At 40.7% G+C, this 19,621-nt stretch overlaps 1 protein-coding gene across 2 annotated transcripts in view; it reads left to right on the top strand.

Moving 5' to 3' along the window:
• PIWIL4 (piwi like RNA-mediated gene silencing 4) overlaps positions 1-19,621 on the top strand; it is a 43,794-nt gene that overhangs the window by 21,339 nt on the left and 2,834 nt on the right. For both annotated transcript variants that reach the window (XM_007449639.1, XM_007449640.1), the window contains exons 8-17: positions 114-225; positions 4,471-4,594; positions 5,675-5,792; positions 6,321-6,432; positions 8,880-9,064; positions 11,056-11,128; positions 14,714-14,914; positions 15,960-16,063; positions 17,768-17,838; positions 19,201-19,354. In XM_007449639.1, coding sequence (XP_007449701.1) covers positions 114-225; positions 4,471-4,594; positions 5,675-5,792; positions 6,321-6,432; positions 8,880-9,064; positions 11,056-11,128; positions 14,714-14,914; positions 15,960-16,063; positions 17,768-17,838; positions 19,201-19,354 — 1,254 coding nt within the window. The remainder of the gene's footprint in view (positions 1-113; positions 226-4,470; positions 4,595-5,674; positions 5,793-6,320; positions 6,433-8,879; positions 9,065-11,055; positions 11,129-14,713; positions 14,915-15,959; positions 16,064-17,767; positions 17,839-19,200; positions 19,355-19,621) is intronic.

Here is a 19,621-nt window from a genome sequence, read left to right as displayed (position 1 = left end):
CGTAAAGCAAAAAAAAAAAAAAAAAATAATAATAATAAAAAAAAGTATAGTGAAAGAGCCACTTACCTTGTAGGATTTGGGAAAAGAACTTAAAGATTTCTTGCCTTTACCAGATACAATAACAAAACCTATCGCATCGATGACATTGACTGGTCAGTGAAGCCCACGCACACCTTCCAGAAGTGGGATGGCACCGAGATCACCTATGTGGATTACTACAAGCAGGTGGGACTTGTCTTCCTTCATCCTCATCTCCCTTCTGCTTAGCTCAGAAGAGGGTCCCTGTTCCTTTCCAATCCAACAAGTCCCCCAGTCTGTCGGGCTGAGTCTGCCTCTGACATAATTTTCTGACCTGTCCCTTCCCCTCCATCTCCACCGTTCCTGTATTGGCTCGGACCCTCATCCTGTCTCCTGTGGTCCTTCCTGTAGTCTGAGTTACCTCCTTTAAAACATATCTGATAATGCTACTTCCCCGCTTAAAATATTCCCGTGGCTCTCTGTTGCTTTAGAAGTCAGATCTAAGCTCCTGGGCAGAATTCCTCAGGTCCTTTATGATCTGGCCACTCCCTACCTCTTGAGTCTCATCACTTACCATCCCGTTTCCTTCTTGGGTTCTCCTGTGCCCACCATTCATGGTTCGTTGAGTCAGTTACCCCCCTATGCATTTTCACACATGTTGCTTCCTCTTCCTTGATGCCCACTCATAGCCAGCCGGTCACTGAACACCCTTCAGTACTCAGCTCAGCAGTCTACTCTTAAGGGAGCCCTAGGATGCTCTCCCCCGGGTCCCCTCCCTGCACTTAGCTGCAGCTGACTATCACAGAAAGGACATGAATGGTCTGACTCCCCTCCTCAACGCTGAGCTCTTGATTTCTGGATGCCCAGGGTAGCATTTAGTAGATACTCAAACATTTCTCGATGGAATCTCCTGCTGACTCTGGGAGCTTGATTCACAGTGATGACAATTTCCTCATCCCCACCATCCAACTTCAGTTCCTTTCAGAGGTGCCTTCTCTTTAATGTGCAGTCGTATTTCAGTCTCCAAAATCTCACTGTTCTAAAAACAAAAACAAACAGAAAGCAAAAACCCTGCCTTGACCTTTCTGTACCTTCAGGAAAAGCGATCTCTTTTTCCTCCTTAGCTCATTTCTTTAGAAGGTTGTCTAAACTAGCTCCAAGCACCTCTTCAGTTCTTCCTTCCTGAAGCCTCCCTCAGTAGTCTGGTACCCGGTTCTGCCACTATGGAAATAGCTCTCCAAGGTCAAATTCAGCTACTGTTCTTATTCGGAGGGGCTTTTGGTGGCTTTGGACACTAATAACCACTCGCACTGAGCTGAACTCCTCTTGCTTGGCCCCTCCGCACATCCCTGGTGGTTCTCTGCTAGGTTTCAGGTGGTTCTTTCTCAGCCTCTTTTGACATCTTCCTTCATCATTTCCCCCAGACATTAAATGCTGTTATTCACCATGGTCCCCTTGCAGAGGATCTTTGCTTCATATTTTGAGTTTGCTCAAATATGGTATTTTTGCCTTGCCCTCATTCCTAAATTATATCCTCATCTCTGTTTCAGACTGTATTTGCATGAATATCCTGCAGGCATCTCACACTAACATAATTCAAACTGAATTCATTGTCTTTCCCACTTCCCTCTCTCTTTGGGAATTCTGCCTCTCAGGAAGACATTTTGCGCCCTTCCTCATCTTTACCGTCACCTCCTCATTCAGTTGTGTAAGCGCCGAATCGTCCACGCGGAGCTTTTAGTCCAGTTCCTGCAGGTGATGAGCACTTCCCTTCTTCAACTGTAGCATCACACAGTTTGACCTCATCTCCCACGGCACTCCCACCATGCACCCCATGCTGCCATCATCCCAGTCTACTCGCTGTCACTCAGCCTTCGCTCATGTTCAAGAGACATTGGCATAAAGCCTCACTGTACCTTTCCTCTTCAAGGTCAAATGTCATCTCGTTAGTGAAGTCCTCTCTGACTTTGCTCCCTGTCACACTCACAGAAGAGCTAGCTGTTCTCTTCCCTGAGCACTTGTAGAACATTCCACATTACTTCTAGAACACAAACGGCATTTGGCAAAGCGTCTTGTGCAGAAAATGTGCTCCATAAGTGTTCGTTTATCAGACACAAAGTTTGTTAAACATTTGTTTTTTTTTCTGCACAGTTAAATTCATTTTTCTTTGATGTATTTTAGGACCCGTGACATTTTGAAAAGGGAATCATGATAAAATCCCACTCAGTTTCCTGTGTAAGGAGTTGTGGTTCACTGCATATATATTAGGGAGAAAAAGAAAGAAAATGGTGCCAATTTCTAGAATGTTCTCCCCTCTGTCCTAGGAAAGGAATGCTAAATTATTATGCAGTCAGCTTTCAAAGTGGAAGACATGTTGATATTGACCTTTATATGTCACTATTTTATCTTATCATGAAAAAATATTTTCAAACGCTAAGAAAATTGGGGCACGGGAGAGAGTAAAGTTCAGCTGATGACACAGCTTAGTGGGTAGAATTCCTGGCCATGTTCCAGGTAAATGGAATATCCTCTTCCTGGAACATGTCCAGCTGTTCCTGGAACTTGTAATACTCCCACGTTTTCTTCAAGGTTCTCTCTTGGATTCTACCTCCCTCACGAAGCCTTCCCTGATTTACCAGCCAGAAATTGTTTTCACTACCACCCTGTTCCCTACTCCTTGTGAGGGACCCAGTCCTGAGTGGTGTGACAAGCAGAGGTTCCCAGGTCTTAAGGGATGAATCCTGGCTGTGCTAATGTACAGTTATGGGACCTTGGGAAAGTTACCTAATTTCTGATGCTGTTTCCTCATCAGTGAAGGGGATGATGATAGTATTTGACTCATCGTGGTTAAGATTAAAGGAGGAAATGAATTAATTTACCAAACAGAAATAGACTCACAAACATAGAAAACAAACATACAGTCACCAAAGGGGAAAGGGTGGGGGATAAATGAGGAGTTTGGGATTAACATATACACACTACTATATATAAAATAGATAAACAACAAGGACCTATCGTATAGCACAGGGAACTATACTCAATATCTTGTAGCAACCTATAATGGAAAAGAATCTGAAAGAGAGTATATGTGTGTGTGTGTGTGTGTGTGTGTGTGTGTGTGTGTGTATAACTATCACTTTGCTGTACACCAGAAACTAACACAACATTGTAAATCAACTACACTTCAATTAAAAAAAAAACATAGTACACATCCATTAAAAAAGGACTAAATGAGGGAAAATATAAGTGCTTAGCATATATTATTTGTGCTACTGGTCTACTTTGCTTTGTAGATAATGTAGTTACGTGTAAACGTAGGAACTGTGCCTCTTTTATCTTTGTATCTCCTGCTGTTCCTGGAATATAGCAAGCACGAGATGTGAATTAATGAAGTCACGTATAAAAACTCTCTGCGAAGGCTTCTCCAAGCTTTTCAGCCATAGCATTGTTGCAATGATCACGTTTCCTGAATTGTTTTTAATGACTTAAAGTCCTAATTGAACAGAAAAGCACTCACTGCTAGCTTCCTTAATTATAATCATTGATGTCAGTGTCATATAGTCGCCAGGCAGTTGGTAAATTATAATTCCAGTTGTTCTGTCATCAGTATTGAGTAAATTATACTGGGAATGAGTGTTCATTGGAAACTTTGCCGTTTGAAGGTAAATGAACTCGTGGCAAGGTGAGAATGTTGAAGTTCAAATTTACAAAGGGAAAGGGGGTGGGGTAGGAACTAATGATTGCTGAGGACTCATTATAAACCAGACACCATGCTCATGGTTTACGTGGGACACCTCTGAGCTACCATTCTCCTCATGTCATAGATGAGGAAAGGTAATGAAGGTAACTTCCTCAGTGTCACAGTCCACGTAAGTATTGATAGAAGAGCTGGGGATCAGATTTACATTTGTTGGAGTTCAAAGCTGTTTCCCTATAACATCATACTATCCTAGGAATGAAGGACAGTTGTGTCCTTTTGGGAAATCTGAGATTGACTCAATATAACCCTTGCCTCCAACTTGTGTTTAGGTAGTTTCAAAATGAACACAGGTGCTTAGAGCCAGTTAGTTATGCATGGGGCAATCTGCCTCAGTCTCCAACGGTGGACATGCTGCAGTGGGGTCATGGCATTATGGATGGAGCCAGCTGAAGGCTGTTCTGTCTCTGGATGAAACTCAGAAGAGAGCAAGGAAATGAATGGAAAAAAAAAACAGTATTGCATTATAAAAGATAATAAAATCATGAAACTGACCCTGAGATATAAGAGATAGGTCCTAGGAAGGAAGTAGAAATGAGTACGTAACCATAGGGATCAGTAGGAACTTTTTTTCCTCTATTGAACGGATTTGCTTATCTATTCATTTGGGGATTACCTTGCTGCTCATAAGCAAGGATGCTCGTTTTACAGTGTTTCCATATTAACTTTTCCCTCATTAATCTTGCATCCTACAGCAATATGATATTACCTTATCTGACCTAAACCAGCCAGTGCTTGTTAGTCTGTTGAAAAGCAAGAGAAATGCTGACGCTGAGGTTCGGATGGCCCACCTGATCCCCGAGCTCTGCTTTCTAACAGGTGATGTTTATGTTTTATACTCTGTCAGGCTCTCAGTCACAGACTCCTGATACTTTGTGGTGGGTAGAACCTCCTTAAGTTAGCTGAGTGCCAGAGCACTAATTTAACCCATGGAGGATGAGCCTTAAGTTATTTATTTCATCACAGAGGAAGTGGAAGGGTAGAGTGCTCTTTGGAAATTGCTCAGCACAGTGAAAGCTATCTATTTCCTTTATCTCGTGTATTCTATTTGTTAATTTGATGTTAAAATGGTCCCCAGATGTTTTCCTAAAACCAAGCTGTTCTTCCGCATTTTTTGAACTTCACTAGGCTAAGAAGCCACATGATTTAATTTTCTTCAGGTAAATTCTTTGAGTGGTGCCAAAATGCTCCTTATTTTCTTTTTGCATAAGCTTCCAGAAGGTAACCTTCACTCTAGTAGAAGCTGAATAACTGTCTCAGGTGCTTTTAATCATGCTTGTCTGATTACCAGGGTGAGACTAAGGGTGGACCTTCTACTTTTGACACTTTGTATTATTCGGATCAGTTATCATGTGTATGTATTTCTTTTGTGATTAGAAAAGTTCACAAGGACATCATCCCTGCAGGGAGGGATGCCCATTCTTAGTGGTACTATGACATCCCAGGTCTGCACAGTCCCCATGGTGGCGTCTAGCCACACGTGGTCACTGAGCACTTGACACATGAGTAGTGTGACTGAGGGACTGGCTGGGGAAGTGCTGTAAGTGTCAAATACAGACTGGATGCCTAAGACGTAGTGTGAAAAGAAAAGGGAAACTACGTCATTGACAGATTTTTCATATCGGCTGCATGTTGCAATGATAATATTTTGGATATATTGAGTTAAATAATATATACTATTGGAATAATTGCATCTGTTTCTTTTTGGCTTTTTTTTTAATGTGGCTACTATAGAAAATTTTAAATGACATGTGGCTTGCATTGCTGTCAGATGATGCTATCCAGACGGTGAATCTGATTCAGTTTAAGTGAAAACTTTTATTACCCTGTGCCTGAGATGGGCTGGGGTTACCTCAGGGACTGTTCATTTTTCACTTTGTTTTCATTCACGTTGAATAGGGCTGCCTGGCCAGGCAACATCTGATTTCCAGCTGATGAAGGCTGTGGCTGAAGAAACGCGCCTCAGTCCTTTGGGGAGGCAGCAGCGCGTGGCCAGGCTCGCAGATGATATCCAGAGGTACAGGGACAACTCCACATCCAGACGCTTCACAGTGTCTCTTTAGTGATGTTTGTTATCAGCAATAATATCTCACCTTTACTGAGCACTTAACATGTGCCAGGCAGTGTGGTAGCGCTGTCCATGTATTGTCATGTTTAATTTTTCCATCAGCCCTGTGAAGTAATTAATTAGTCCTACCTTTTGCCAATAAGGAAACCATGCATGGCTTTAAAAGATTTCAGAGTTTGCTCAAGGTCACATGTTATTAAGTGTCAGCACTCGGAGTTGAAGTCGGGTCTGTCTGGCTCAAAGTCCCATTTTGCTAACCAGTGAGCCACACTGGGAGCCTTTCCATCCCTGCATGTCCCCCATGGGTGCAGTCTTCCTATAATTCTCTTGAGCAGGGAAAAAAATGGCGAGTAGAAATAGAAGTCAGCACCCCTAAAAAAATCAGTCTGAATAATTAAGTTGTAATTTTATCTCTAATAATGAAAATTCTTTAGAAAGTAAGCCCTTTAATGATTTAAAACTCAACTCTATCAACAGAAACAAGGATGCTCGTTTTGAGCTGGAGACCTGGGGCCTGCATTTTGGATGCCAGATGTCTCTGACTGGCCGGGTTGTGCCTTCAGAAAATATAATAATACAAGACCACATAGTAAGTGCAGTGATTTTATTTTCATTTAAAAGTATTTTCTTGAATGTGTGTCAGTTTGATCATATGCCAGAATGACTCGTGGGCTTAGAATATTCATTTGGTTTTTCCATGGCCATGTCCCTGCCTTTCCTTTGTTCTAAACCTCCAGGTCCCTCTGTTTTCCTTTTTCATCCGAGTGTACTTTTGAAAGGCTTAGCGGCACCCAGCGGACATAATTTAGGTCAGTCACTGTGATGTGGTGTCACATTTAAAGATGAGTTAGAAAATGGTACTTCAAGCCGTTGCCATCAAAACATGCCAACCTATTATTGCGTGTTGTAGTCCTCTTACATCACTTAAAAAAAAAAAAATCTATGGTACCTGAGAAAATTCTTTTAACTGCTGAAGATTAATTCCAATAGACCATATTTCCTGGTACCTGAGTTTTTTTTCCCCAAAGTAAAATGCTGCTCAGTTGGCATAAACGTGAAGAAATTTGCACAGAGCCCATCCCAGCCACAGCATTTAGGCAGAGAGGTATTCTGAAACCTTGGAGAGACAAATCATTGCTTCTTTGGGGCTTCCATTTAAAAATGAACCTATTTTATGCAAAAATTGCACATTCTCTTTCTACTTTTCCCCTCTGTTTTGCCCATTTTTAAAGCCAATTACATTTCATTTTTAAAGGCACTCTTCTTGCCTTTATTTGGTATAATAAGTAAGCCAACATGTCAAAACTAATGACTGAGCAAACGAATGTTTTTTTGTTGGCAGAGTGGAGATTTTTCTCATCATTTCTTTTTGATAATCTATGCAAACAACCGAAACCCTTATTGGAGAAGCTGAAGAAAAACTACTTTAAAAGCAGAACAAAACAAAACTTTGTCAAGTCCTAAAATGTAGACCCCCATTAAGGTCTTGTTCAGGAGTCAGTAAAGAGAAGCTCAGTTTTAGTTCCACACGTGAGGTGAGATGGGAAATATTTAAAATGGTCTGTCTCATCATCTCTAGGTAAAGTCATATTTGTCAGAGATTTGTTTGCATTTTTTGGCCTGGAAACAGGTCTCCATAGGAGAAGGGGCACTAAAGTGGAGAACCTGCCCCCTCGAGGCGATGGTGGGTGGGCTAGAGGTGGCTGTGTCCTCGACTTCTCAGCTGATCCTGCTTTCTGGAAATTGGGCTCGAGGAACTGAGTACACTAAAGGTTCACAGGCTTCAGAGTGGCCCGGGGCCATTTGTCCTGGGCCCCCTGCCAGCCCACAACAGGTAGGAGTGTAGGTGAGAGAGCTGTGGCTCTCCTCACACTGGTTGTAAAGGGAAGGAACGAATCCTAGCTCCAGACAGAAGCCTTTATGGAGGCCTAGCCCTTCCCCTTCATTCTCAGGCTAAGGTTGCTTCCTGAAGCTGAGTCCCTGCCTGGCCACCGTGAGATTGGCTGGGGCCTGGAAGCCAGAGTGCTTGCTGGAAAGGGCCCGGGTTGCAAAGACAAGAGCAGTATTCTAAACCTTCAGTGCCACCAGCTGGCTCCATAACCCTTTTCAGCCATGTCTTTGGAACCTGTAAAACAAGGGAATTGGAATGCTTCTTAAACTGTAATGTGCAGACGAATCACTGGGGAACTTGTTAACATGCAGATTCTGATTCAGTGGGTCTGGGATTGGGCCCAGGACTCTGCATTTCTAACGAGCTCTCAGGAGATAGCCATGCTGCTACAAGGCAACACTTTAAGTAGCAAGAGATTAGATTGCAGTGTTTTTTTAAATTATAACAGTGACTCTTCCTGGTTTACCACACCAAGAACATTTCCGTTTGATTCCAGTCCATGGATATAAACAGAAGGCTAGGGACCAGTCTAAAGTCTCCCCTCTTCAAGGCGGGGAGCTTGTTTTTCCTGGTCACCTGGGGAACCTTCCAAAGAATGAGAAAGGAGCTTGTGTCCTGGTCTCATCTTTGCTCCTAGACGTATCTACTCTTGGCATAATGTATAGTCTTTAATTGTAGGATTTGTTAGTTTCAGCATGATGACCTGCATTGTGTCAGTCATCAGCATTTTCTGTTTGAGATATCTAGGTACCTGAAGCAAAGAGACCAAACTGGACAGCCAGTAGCCTGAGCCATTCATAGTAAAGGTTGTAGACTTTTAGAGCTGGAAGGGAACCTAGAGATTTGAACCAGGCACCTTTCCTTGCCCACAGCAGAGCCCCGTGAAGTAAAGGGACTTGCCAAGGACCTGCAGGCAAGGAACGGCTAACCTGGGATGATGCTGAGATACCTCCACTCCCAGGAAGCACGTGTGTTGTGTTCAGATGTGCAGCGCTTGTATCTGTGTTTTAAGTCTGAGAATAGCAAACTGTGCTAAATAAATAGTTCTGTTATGACAAATATGAACTATTTCCACACTATCTTTTTAATTTAATTGTTCTCTGAGTAAATTTGTTCAACCCTTTCACAATCATTATTTTTCTCAGTGTCAACCTGTGTCTGCGGCTGACTGGTCCAAGGATATGCGAACTTGCAAGATTTTAAGTGCGCAGTCTTTGAATAAATGGTTGGTTATATGTAGCAACAGAGCTGAACGTGTGACGGAGAGCTTTTTGAACTGCTTGAGAAGAGTTGGAAGGCCCATAGGATTTAATGTGAACCACCCCAAAATGTGAGAAGATGCAGAAAATCATCCCAACTTTTTTCAGATATTAATTTGGTTTTGTTAAAAGATAGGAGATGATGGCTGATACAGCTACAAAAGTTTTTTTTTTTTTTTAATGTCAGTAAAGTTTCCTAATGTAGAATGCCAAGCAGTTATAAGTAGATAGATTTGGCAATGATTAAATTTTTATCCAGTTGAAATGTATTTTATGTTGGTCTTTATAAAACTTTATTTTCATAGTTCTTCCTAGGCAGTACTCTCATTATCTCAGCATCTTTCCCATACTAGCTGGGGTATAAATCCTTAATAAAGCCATGTAGTGCCTCCTCAGTTTCTTTTCTTAATTCTTCCATATCACTTACTTATAAAACTGAACAGCAAACAGGATATTAACAAATAAATGTTGCATTTCCTGACTTATTTGATAGATTTTATGTTTTAAAATTTAATGTACGAATAGATCTGAAATAAGCTTTTCTTATTCTGTTCCTGTAGCATAAGATTAGTCATCTAGATAGTTTCTGATAGAACCAGGTCGTTCATTTAGCCTTTGAACATTTATTGAGTATCTGCTACTACATACTAAATGGCTATGCTATTTACATGGGATGCGATAAATATGATGCTTTCCATTTCATAAGGGATCCATTCATATACAGCCACGCTCAAAGTCGAATATTGTTTTGCTTTAGAAAAGCCGTAAAGTTGGTCATGCCTTACTTCACTGAGCTCGCTACGCATAAAGAAGAGCAACAGATACCTCTTTCTCTTTGTTGTAGTGGAGGTGCAAATGTCCTAAATTGGCAGGGTGGGAAGTTATTCTTTAAACACATGGTTACTAATTAATTACATCAGCAGCATAAGCATTGTTGAAAACCATAGCTGTTCCCAAAGTCTCATTTTACACTGTAGTATAGAATTCTTCTCTTATCACATCTGTTAACAAATCGCCTGGTTTGAGTTTCACCTGCTCTAATTTCTCTTAACCCATGAGGTAATAAGGCAGGAAAAGATTCATGAAAGAAGCCACAGTCCCAGAACCTGGGCTGGCATCATAGGCTCTTTCTCACCCAAACTCGACAACAAGCCCATGCCCATGTTCGGTCCTTGGCCTGTTTTATTTGAAAGCTCATATTTTAGTCCATCCTTTTTTTTTTCCCTATGAAGTATCCATTTACTTACTAGATTTATATGTGTAGTTTTCTTCCATCTGAAACAACGTTGCTGGCCACTCCTGTTAGAACAAGCAAGCGGCAGACAGTGGTCCCGCCACCTGCTGGTCAACTTTCAAAAGGCCACTGGGTATTGGGAAAGTCCCATTATATTTACATATGAGAGGCTGAACCTATGTCAAGAAAACAGCTCTAAAAATTCTTTTGCGTGGCAATTTTTTTCTGTAGCATCTGGCCCCTAATATAATGTAACCACAGAACTGATAATTGATAAGTGTTGATACTTGTCCACTGATTGATTGATTATGGCTAAATATTCCAGGCTCCACACAGTGTGCCATTAAGGAAAAAAAAAATGTTTTAGTATGAATCATACAGATTAGCTGAACATCTTGATCTCATTAACCTAATGATTTTTATTTTAAAGTTCCCAGGGAGATTCAGAATTAGAGAATTGTTAATCCCAGTTTAACTTGAACTCTGTTTCAGTCATTTGATATTGAGACTTGTGGTTTCAGAAGTTCACCTTCAACTCCATTTTGAACAACAGAATTGTTCAGATAGAATCTGTAGGGACTCTATACAATGGAGAAAATTTCATTTTTCACCAAACTATTTTTTAAGTTAATAAAAATGATAATGAAATGTTTCTGGTGTATCATGTGTGGGAGAAGCAATTTCAGACTCAAAAGGTTTCACTTTAATGATTTTTTCCTCAAATTATAGTCTGTTATAAAAATCAACTAATATTATTTTTAGTTCTATATGATTATGTGCTACTAAGAAGGGAACCATGCATTTTCAAAATTAATTTTTTTTCTGTAGCATAAAAGTACAAGAAAATCCAGCTGCATTTCTTCACGCTATACAGAAATACGTTGATCCTGAGGTTCAGTTGGTAAGTATAGGTTAATTTTTGAGGTATAATTTTAATTTTTTCTTCAGATCTAGTAGCCTTGAAAGAAGGAATTTGAACATGTTCTCCCATGGTATGTTTGCAAATTGCTGTGCATTTCCCCAAGCAGCCAAGAAAGTATTTATCTTGATATTTTAATCAATATTTTGTCTTCCTTTCATGTTTCTAATATTAATTTTTAAAGACTTGTTGTTACGCCTGTATCGGCCTCTTGGATGTTTACATATTTTCCAACTTACTGGGAGGATCATCTTTTACTCAAGATTTAAGATAAATTGACTCCCATCTTATCCCATAAGTGTTGGGGCACCCTGTGTTCTCCCCATTGTTTCAGGGGATTCTTGGAAGGTTTAAGTGTTTCCGTGTCACCTATGGCCCCATGTCCCTGCCCCCTCTGAATTCTTGCCCCCTTTCATGGGTGCCTTTTCCTCCTGCATTGCATCACCCTGGGGGACACCCACAATTGCTTCATTTCCCAAAGTATTGTGTGTGCGTGTGGTGTGTGTGTGTGTGTTTGTGTATGTGTGTGTCCTGTGTGTGTGTGTGTGTGTGTGTGTGTGTGTGATGTATCTGACTTTGCTGAGGGTTTGGGGCCAAGGCATGGTTATATCACATGTCAACATTCCAGACAAGTTAAAATTGACATCCCTTTCTTAAAAAATCTCTCAATCATTCCTATTTCTTGGAAATGTTCTCTCAGTCTCCCACAGTACTGCAGTGCTTTTCTGTCCCATCTCCGGTCTGACCCCCCTAGCTCATTCATCCCAACTCCCAACTTTCCTATTCATAGCGCATGCAAAGCAGCTTAGCTATCTCTTTGTTTCCACAAAAAATGGCCCGTAAGGATGTTATAATACAGAAAGTTATCATCCTAAGAGCATTTATTTTTCACTTTAAAAAGTAAAATCAAACTAACAGAAAAGTTGCAGGAATAGTACAAAGAACTGTAATATACCATTCACCCAGATTCCCCAATTTTTGACATTTTATTATATTTATGATTTTCTGTCATTTTTCACCTCCCTCCCTCCCTCCCTCCCTTCCTATCTATCTTATCTATTTTTTTCCTGAACCATTTGAGAGTAAGTTACAGGAGTGATGCCCATTACCTTTGAAAAAATACATTTGCACACATTTCGTACAAACAAGGTCCCTCTCCTATGGAACCATAGAACAACCATCAAAATCAGGGAGCAGTACAACTAGCTAATCCACAGACTCCACTCATATTTCTCCATTTGTCCCCCAAATGTCTTCTCTGTTAGAAGGATCTAATATGTTGCCCTTAGTTTCCCCGTCTCTTTAATCTCTCCTTCAGTCTGTAACAGTTCCCTAGTTTTCCCTTGACTTTGATGACCTTCCAGTTTTGAAGAGCATAAACCAGTTATTTTATGTAATGTCCCTCAATTTGGGTCTGTCTAATGTTTCCTTATGATTAAATTCAGGTTATGCACTTCTGGCAGGAGTATCACAGCAATGATTCTGTGTTCTTACTGCATCTTACCAGGGGGGACTCCATTGATTAAGATGGTTTCTGTCAATTTTCTCCATTGTAAAGTTACACTTTTTCTCTTAGTAATTAATCAGGTTTCTTTCTTTTTTTGTTTTTGGTAGGGAGATACTTTGAGACTATGTAAATATCCTGTTCTTCATCAGACTTTTCCTACTAGTTTTAGAATCCATTGATAATTCTTGTCTGAATCCGTTACTACTCTGATGGTTGCCAAATGGTGGCTTTCTAATTTTGTACTTCCTTCTGTAATTATTAGTTGGCATTATAAGGAAGAGCTTTCTCTTCTTCCCATTTGTTTGTTTGTTCACTTATTTACATCAGTATGGATTCATGGATTCCTATTTTATTTACCAGCTTATAGTTTATCACTACTGTTATTTATTTTGATATCCAAATTGTCCTTGGTTTTGCCAGTGGGAGCCCCATTCAAGCTGACCTCTGTGTCTTTTTGACACCTTCCCAACTTTCTTGGAACAATTCCTTACTGTCTGGCACAATAAGACATTCCAGGTTAATCTAAGTTTTGCTGTCTAACTCTAGAATCATATGTTTTCCCAATGAGCCCTGATTCCTTTTGGTAGAGAGCACTATTTAGAAACCAAGATCTGGGCACTGGGTGTGTTTATTTGCTACCGGTGTGTCACTGCCCCTAGGCTTTTCCAATGGGCAAAGCTAAGAAATATGTATATGTATGTGTGTGCATATATATAAATACACACTTGCATCTATTTTATTACTATATGTAGTTATGTATATATTAAAATATTTTATTAAAATTTTAAAGATCAAAAACATGTTCACACCTCCAGTTGCAACCCAGTGCCACAGGAAAGTGTTCCCCCTTTCCATGTTTGTACCTCATCTCTAATAGTGAGAAACATGGCCCTTATTATTCTCCACATACTTGCTTCTTTATCCGTGGTGTGTAACCAGTCTCACTTGACTCCCACCTTCTTTTGGTCCTGGTCCCCACTGGGCTATTCCTTGTTCTTCCACCTACCTTGCTTAGCCCCAGACTCATGGGATGGAAGGCAGGAAACCCCCCTAAGAGAATTTTGCTGATAATTTAAAAATATTTTTCCCAACTTTATCAAGTGTAAATAATTTTAGCCCTTGACATTATGATAATGAACAGTCCTATAGGTGAAAAAAATCACTTTGTTTTCTGTTAATTATGACAGTGCCTATCTTTTCTGTAATTTGGGTGTTTTGAAAGTAGAGAATAAAACATAGGAAGGAGATGGAGTTAGGCCAGGAGACGTCCTTCTGTGAAGGAAGTACCTGATGGGAAGTCGAGGCAGTGAGAGAGGAGGGTGGAATTTAAAAATACCAGAGCACCTGAAGCTTCTGTTTCCTTATTTTCCCTCCCCTCATACCTTACACTCAAGTCCAGGTTAACAAAAAATGTGTTGTTGCTTCTTTTATTTTGCCTGTCCAGCGCCTAATGGGAAAAAGGCCACAATTTAAGCAAATTCTCCACTTTGCTTATCTGTGGATGAAGTTGGGGAGGAGGCCATGGGGATGATAGCTGGAGAGCTACAGGGAAGGATCACTGCAGTAAGGGAGGCAGCTGGAGGAAGAGCTAGGATGGAAGGGAATTTGAGGAGACTGGCAGAATCAAATTGGCAGAGAAGCAAGGAGGAAGGAAGAGCCAAGGGAAGTGGTAGGGTTGGAGGGAGGCTTTGCAGAGTGGATGGCTGATGAGAAGGCATTTCAAATGGCTTAGATTCATTGCTCTTTAAAAGGCCATTTAAGAGAAGAACTGTAGGGGCAATTCCCTGGTGGTCCAGTGGTTAAGACTTGGTGCTTTCACTGCTGTGGCCCATGCTCAGTCCCTGGTCAGAGAACTAACATGCTGCAAGCTGTGTGGCGTGGCCAAACAAAAAAAATAATAAAAAAGAGAAGAACTGTGGGTATGTTAATATTTGCGTCTTGGGAACTTAAGGGCAAAAGATGTTTGTATCCATATATTCGTTTTTTTTTTAAAGCTTCCTCTGAACATAAGTAAATGAACTTTCTTTTCTTCTGTTTTTTTTTTTTTTTTTGGCTTTCAGGTAATGTGTATTCTGCCTTCTAATCAGAAGAGCTATTATGATTCCATTAAAAAATATTTGAGCTCCGACTGCCCAGTCCCCAGCCAGTGTGTGCTTGCTCAGACGTTGAATAAACAGGGAATGTTGATGAGCATCGCCACCAAGATTGCCTTGCAGATGACCTGTAAACTCGGAGGCGAGCTGTGGGCTCTGGAGATCCCTGTGAGGAACCGTCACTCTTTTTCTTTTAGTCATCAATCTATCTATTAATGAATTTAAAAAATTAAATCAAAGTAGGAGGAGATCTTTTCACGTGATCCTAGAAATATTCGCTTTGTTTGTTGGGTTGGTTGGTTGTACGTTTGTCTGCTCTGGGCTCCATTACACCAGCCACTGGGAGGGTATCCAGAAGGTGAGGCGTGGCCCCTGTTCTCATGGAGCTTCGGTTAAGCTAATAGCAGAATCTTTCGTGAAAGAGAATCTAGTTTGGCGTCGACTTGGAGGCACTTGATTTGGAGCCTCCCAGCCGTGGTTGAAAATCTGTGCTCCACGGCCTCTGCCTTTACCTGCTTTCAGCAGGGTGATACTTTGCAGAGTAGCCTTGCACCCTGGATGGGACGCCAACCCCCACCCCCAGAGCTTGGGGAACCGGCAGAGCCTGTGATACAAACCTCCACGTTGTTCTGGGAACTGAGAAAATCTTCTCTTTCCTGAGCTATGGCCACCATGGGAGGAAGTGAGGAGGGTGAGGAATGAGGGAATGTTGCCTATTCCCTTAACCAGGATGTACAAGGTTACCCCCAGCTGCCCCTCCTGGAGGGCACAGACAAGTGAGGATTCCTTAGAGAGCTGAAGAATGGGTAATGGAATTTCCCTTCAGATTCCTTCAGCCTAGAGACGGGGGATAAGTGGACGGGCCACTTTACCAGAATCTCTTGAGCCACTGATGGCCCTTGCCCACCCCCATAAAGGATGGTGGCCATTTTTTATTACAATGAGTCTCTTAAGCAAAGTATGTAATATATGGTTCCCTCCATCTTTTTGTTTTTTGTTTTTCTTTGAAGCAGGTTCTTATTATTCCCTCCATCTTTAAGTTTCTCTGGTTTCTGGTTTAATAATCTGCCTCATCTCGACCTTGATCTCCCTGGCACATAGCTTAACTTAAATAATTCAGTAACTAGGGACAGTCTTTTAAAAACTTCATATTACATCATTGCTTGGGAAAATACCTCATTCCATTAAATCATGAAAGATTTTAATTTTACAGTTAAAGTCCCTGATGGTGGTTGGTATTGATGTCTGTAAAGATGCGTTCAACCAGGGAATGGTGGTGGTTGGATTTGTGGCCAGTATTAACCCCAGAATCACCAGGTACTTTTAAAATTACCCTAACCATATTACTTGTGGTTTAACTAAAGACTTTACAGAAAGGAATAGTTTGTATTCTTCACTCAGTTTTTAAAATGTGGACACTTATGGTCATAAATTATACTTAAATCTATAAATGTGATGGATAATATTGGGGTAAAATGTAGCTTCATTAAAAAACTATTTTTATACGTACATTAGGACAAGCTATTGCTCGTATGCAAATCATATTCCCCAAATGATGGCCGTGTAGAAATTCTTGTGCGTTTGTTTTCTGAACACCTGCACTGTATTGGGCTCCATACTAGGAAGTTTACATACACGATGTCAAGCAGTTGAGAATCTGATTGCCTGGATTTATATCCTGATCTGTCACTTACCTATTACGGTAAATGCTCAAGACATGCTTGCTGTTATTGTTGTTTTTAATGCTCGCAGAAACTTGATGTGGTGGTTGTTTACACAGCTATTAAAAACATAGGCAAGGGGCTTCCCTGCTGGCGCAGTGGTTGAGAGTCCGCCTGCCGATGCAGGGGACACGGGTTCGTGCCTCGGTCCGGGAGGATCCCACATGCCGCGGAGCGGCTGGGCCCGTGAGCCATGGCTGCTGAGCCTGCGCGTCCGGAGCCTGTGCTCCGCAACGGGAGAGGCCACAGCAGTGAGAGGCCCGCGTACCGCAAAAAAAAAAAACATAGGCAAGGATGAGGGATAACACATTAAGCATTGACTCGTAGTACATGTTAAATTGTAGTTCTTAGAAGTGTTTCAATATTCGTAACTAAACAATGTGTTTTGAGGCTGTTTTGAACCATATTTTCTTCCTAGAATTAAGCTATGTGATTTACTCCTCTAAATTGTGATCAGGTATATATTTGGGATTGTGGGAGACAGGAAAAGCAGCAATGTAACTGTGTGCCTCTGACTTCAGTCCAGGTTGTATGAGATCCCTGTTCTGTATGTCACTTCCTTAATCAAGCACATAAGGGACTTCTGGCTTGTTAGCAGCATTTCTAATTGCATCATTATTATTGCACAGATTTAGAGAACTGGAATAATGTGGACACATATATACCACTGAGTCATGATCTTCATTTTCCAAGTGCTTTTAATGAATAATTTTAGCAAGAGAACTTCCTTCTGAAATCTAAATAAGTTAGTCATGTTAAGATTTCAATTCCCAAAAGCTTACCTATAGAAATGAAGTTTACGCTTGAGAAATCTTTGAATATTTTTAAAGTAGATCTGCTAAACTAATAAATTCCCTTATAATAATAATGTAGTGGCCTCTATTTATCAATGCTTATTATGTACCAAGTGCTGTGCTAAGTACTTTACATATATTATCTAGTTTAATTTTTACAACAACCCTATGAGGTACTAACTACCTTACTATCTTATAAATTTCCTTGGCACAAATGAGGAAACTGAGGCTTAGGTTCACATAAAAAAGTCACATAGCTGGTGAGTATACCAGCCAGGATTTGAACCCAGAGATGTCTGATGCTAGCACTGTGCTTTAGTTTCTCGTATCAATTAATTTTATTTGGGGGGGGGGCGGTGAGGGAGAGCATTTTAATATAACTGTAATCATACAGTGTATATAAAATTATGAACATTAATTTACTTATGTCTATTTCTTAATACTAATGCATGCTTAGAATAGAAATTTTGGAACTGAACTTTACTTTTGTTCTTTGCTTACTTTAGATGGTTCTCCCGCTGTATGCTTCAGAGAACAACGGCTGATGTTGCAGATTGCTTAAAAGTTTTCATGATTGGTACTAAAAATGTAACAATGGGGTTGGGCTCCAAGCACTGTTCTTTCAGACCCCAAATTCATAAGCCTCTAGCAGACCAGACAGGCGGAAACAGACTTCTCAAGCCTGCCTGAGTTGACTGGCACCCAGTAGGAGACCCTGAAGTTGTGGCCTGACTCAAGCTAACAGACAGGCTCTGTAGAATTTACATTTTTGTCTGTGTGTGATAAACTAAAAGCCAGGAGGAAAAAAAGTTTGTAGCTGCTGGTGGCTCTTGCAAGCAGTTTGAAGGTCAAAATAAACCTACCCTGGAGGAGCAAGGATTATGACAGACCAGCATTAGGTCTAGAAATAGGAGAGAAGCTTTTGAGACTGGGATGGGGATGCTGACAAATCAAGTGTGGCATGGCAGGAGAAGATGGGAAAGACAGCAGATGGGGAGGGTGCCCTCCTTACAATGGGATGCAGTAGAAAGAGGGGGTCTGGGGTTCCCAAGCCCTTTCCAACCCTGGTCTGAATCTGGCTTGGTCATTCCCTAGCAATGTGACCTGTGCAAATCACTCCCCGATTTGCATCGTCCCAACTATAAACTTTGGGGGGTCATAAATATTTGTTTCCAAAAAAGGTGAATTTGGTGACATATTTTGGTGGTGGACTTACATACATGGTCATCTTCTATCAAACAAATGAATTTCCTGGACAATAAACTCTCCTAAAACAATGGTGCCATATATGCATGAAAAGAAATATTTTATCATATTACTTTCCCCTCACTTCAAAACCTTAGTAGAAGTTATGAAAAGTTTCTGTTGGGTAGGAGTTACTGTCTGGTCTCTGCTCTTTAGGCAATTTCTTAGAGCGAGTGGAAATTTTTCAGAGTTCGTATTGTCAGCGAGACTGATGGGTGAATCCATGTGAAGAGATGCTTTTAGAGGAACAGCCAAGTCTTTTCCTTATGTTTTCATATTTATGCTCATTAGAGAAGAAATTTACATAAAAGTATCCAGTCTATCCTTATTGAGAGGATTTATAGATTTAAAGAAACTAAATTAGTATTAATATGGGTTTGGGAAATTTGTATGTCTATTGCATGAATTAAATTTTAATTTATTGCTTAAATATTAAAATTTTACTAAAGAGACATGCTAAGTTTGAGAATACATTATGCCATAGAAACCATAATGATTCCTTAAATAGAGTTGCAGGAATGTTCTGGAAAGGTATCCATTTTTATATTATTGCAAATACAACCCAAATTAGGTATTACCCTATCTTATCATGGTCTGAACTAGCAAGCTATTTAAATGTTGAAATATATGGGAATGTTATTCTTTGTTGGCATCAAGCAAGTCATTCTTTTCTTACTAACACCAAATCCTGCAGGGGCACTGAACAGATGGTACAAGCATAACCACGGTTTGCCAGGACGGATAATTGTGTACCGTGACGGTGTAGGGGATGGTCAGCTAAGAACACTCATTGAATATGAAGTTCCACAGCTACTGAGCAGTGTGAAGGAAGCAAGTTCAAGTACCAGGTATCAAATTAGTATCCTTTCCCCACTTCCAGTTCTAGCACATTCATCGCAACTATTAAAATTACTATATGCCAGCATCTCTTTTTTTATTCCATGCAGTTAAGTTTCACTCCATTTCTGCATTATGCAAGTACAACCAACCCTAGATTGGAGGGTAGTTGGGATGGTACTATGTAAATAGTCTGGGTGGTATGAGCTTTTGGGGGCCCTGGGTCGGGGCACCAGAAGAAGGCGGGAATCCTCCAGAGCGCCTGACACTGAGATTCA

The sequence above is a fragment of the Lipotes vexillifer genome, unplaced genomic scaffold, assembly GCF_000442215.2.
Source record: "Lipotes vexillifer unplaced genomic scaffold, Lipotes_vexillifer_v1.1 scaffold536, whole genome shotgun sequence".
NCBI classification, from domain to species: Eukaryota; Metazoa; Chordata; class Mammalia; order Artiodactyla; family Lipotidae; genus Lipotes; species Lipotes vexillifer.
The sequence above is the reverse complement of the archived record's forward strand: the minus strand, read 5'-3'. Positions and strand labels throughout refer to the sequence as shown.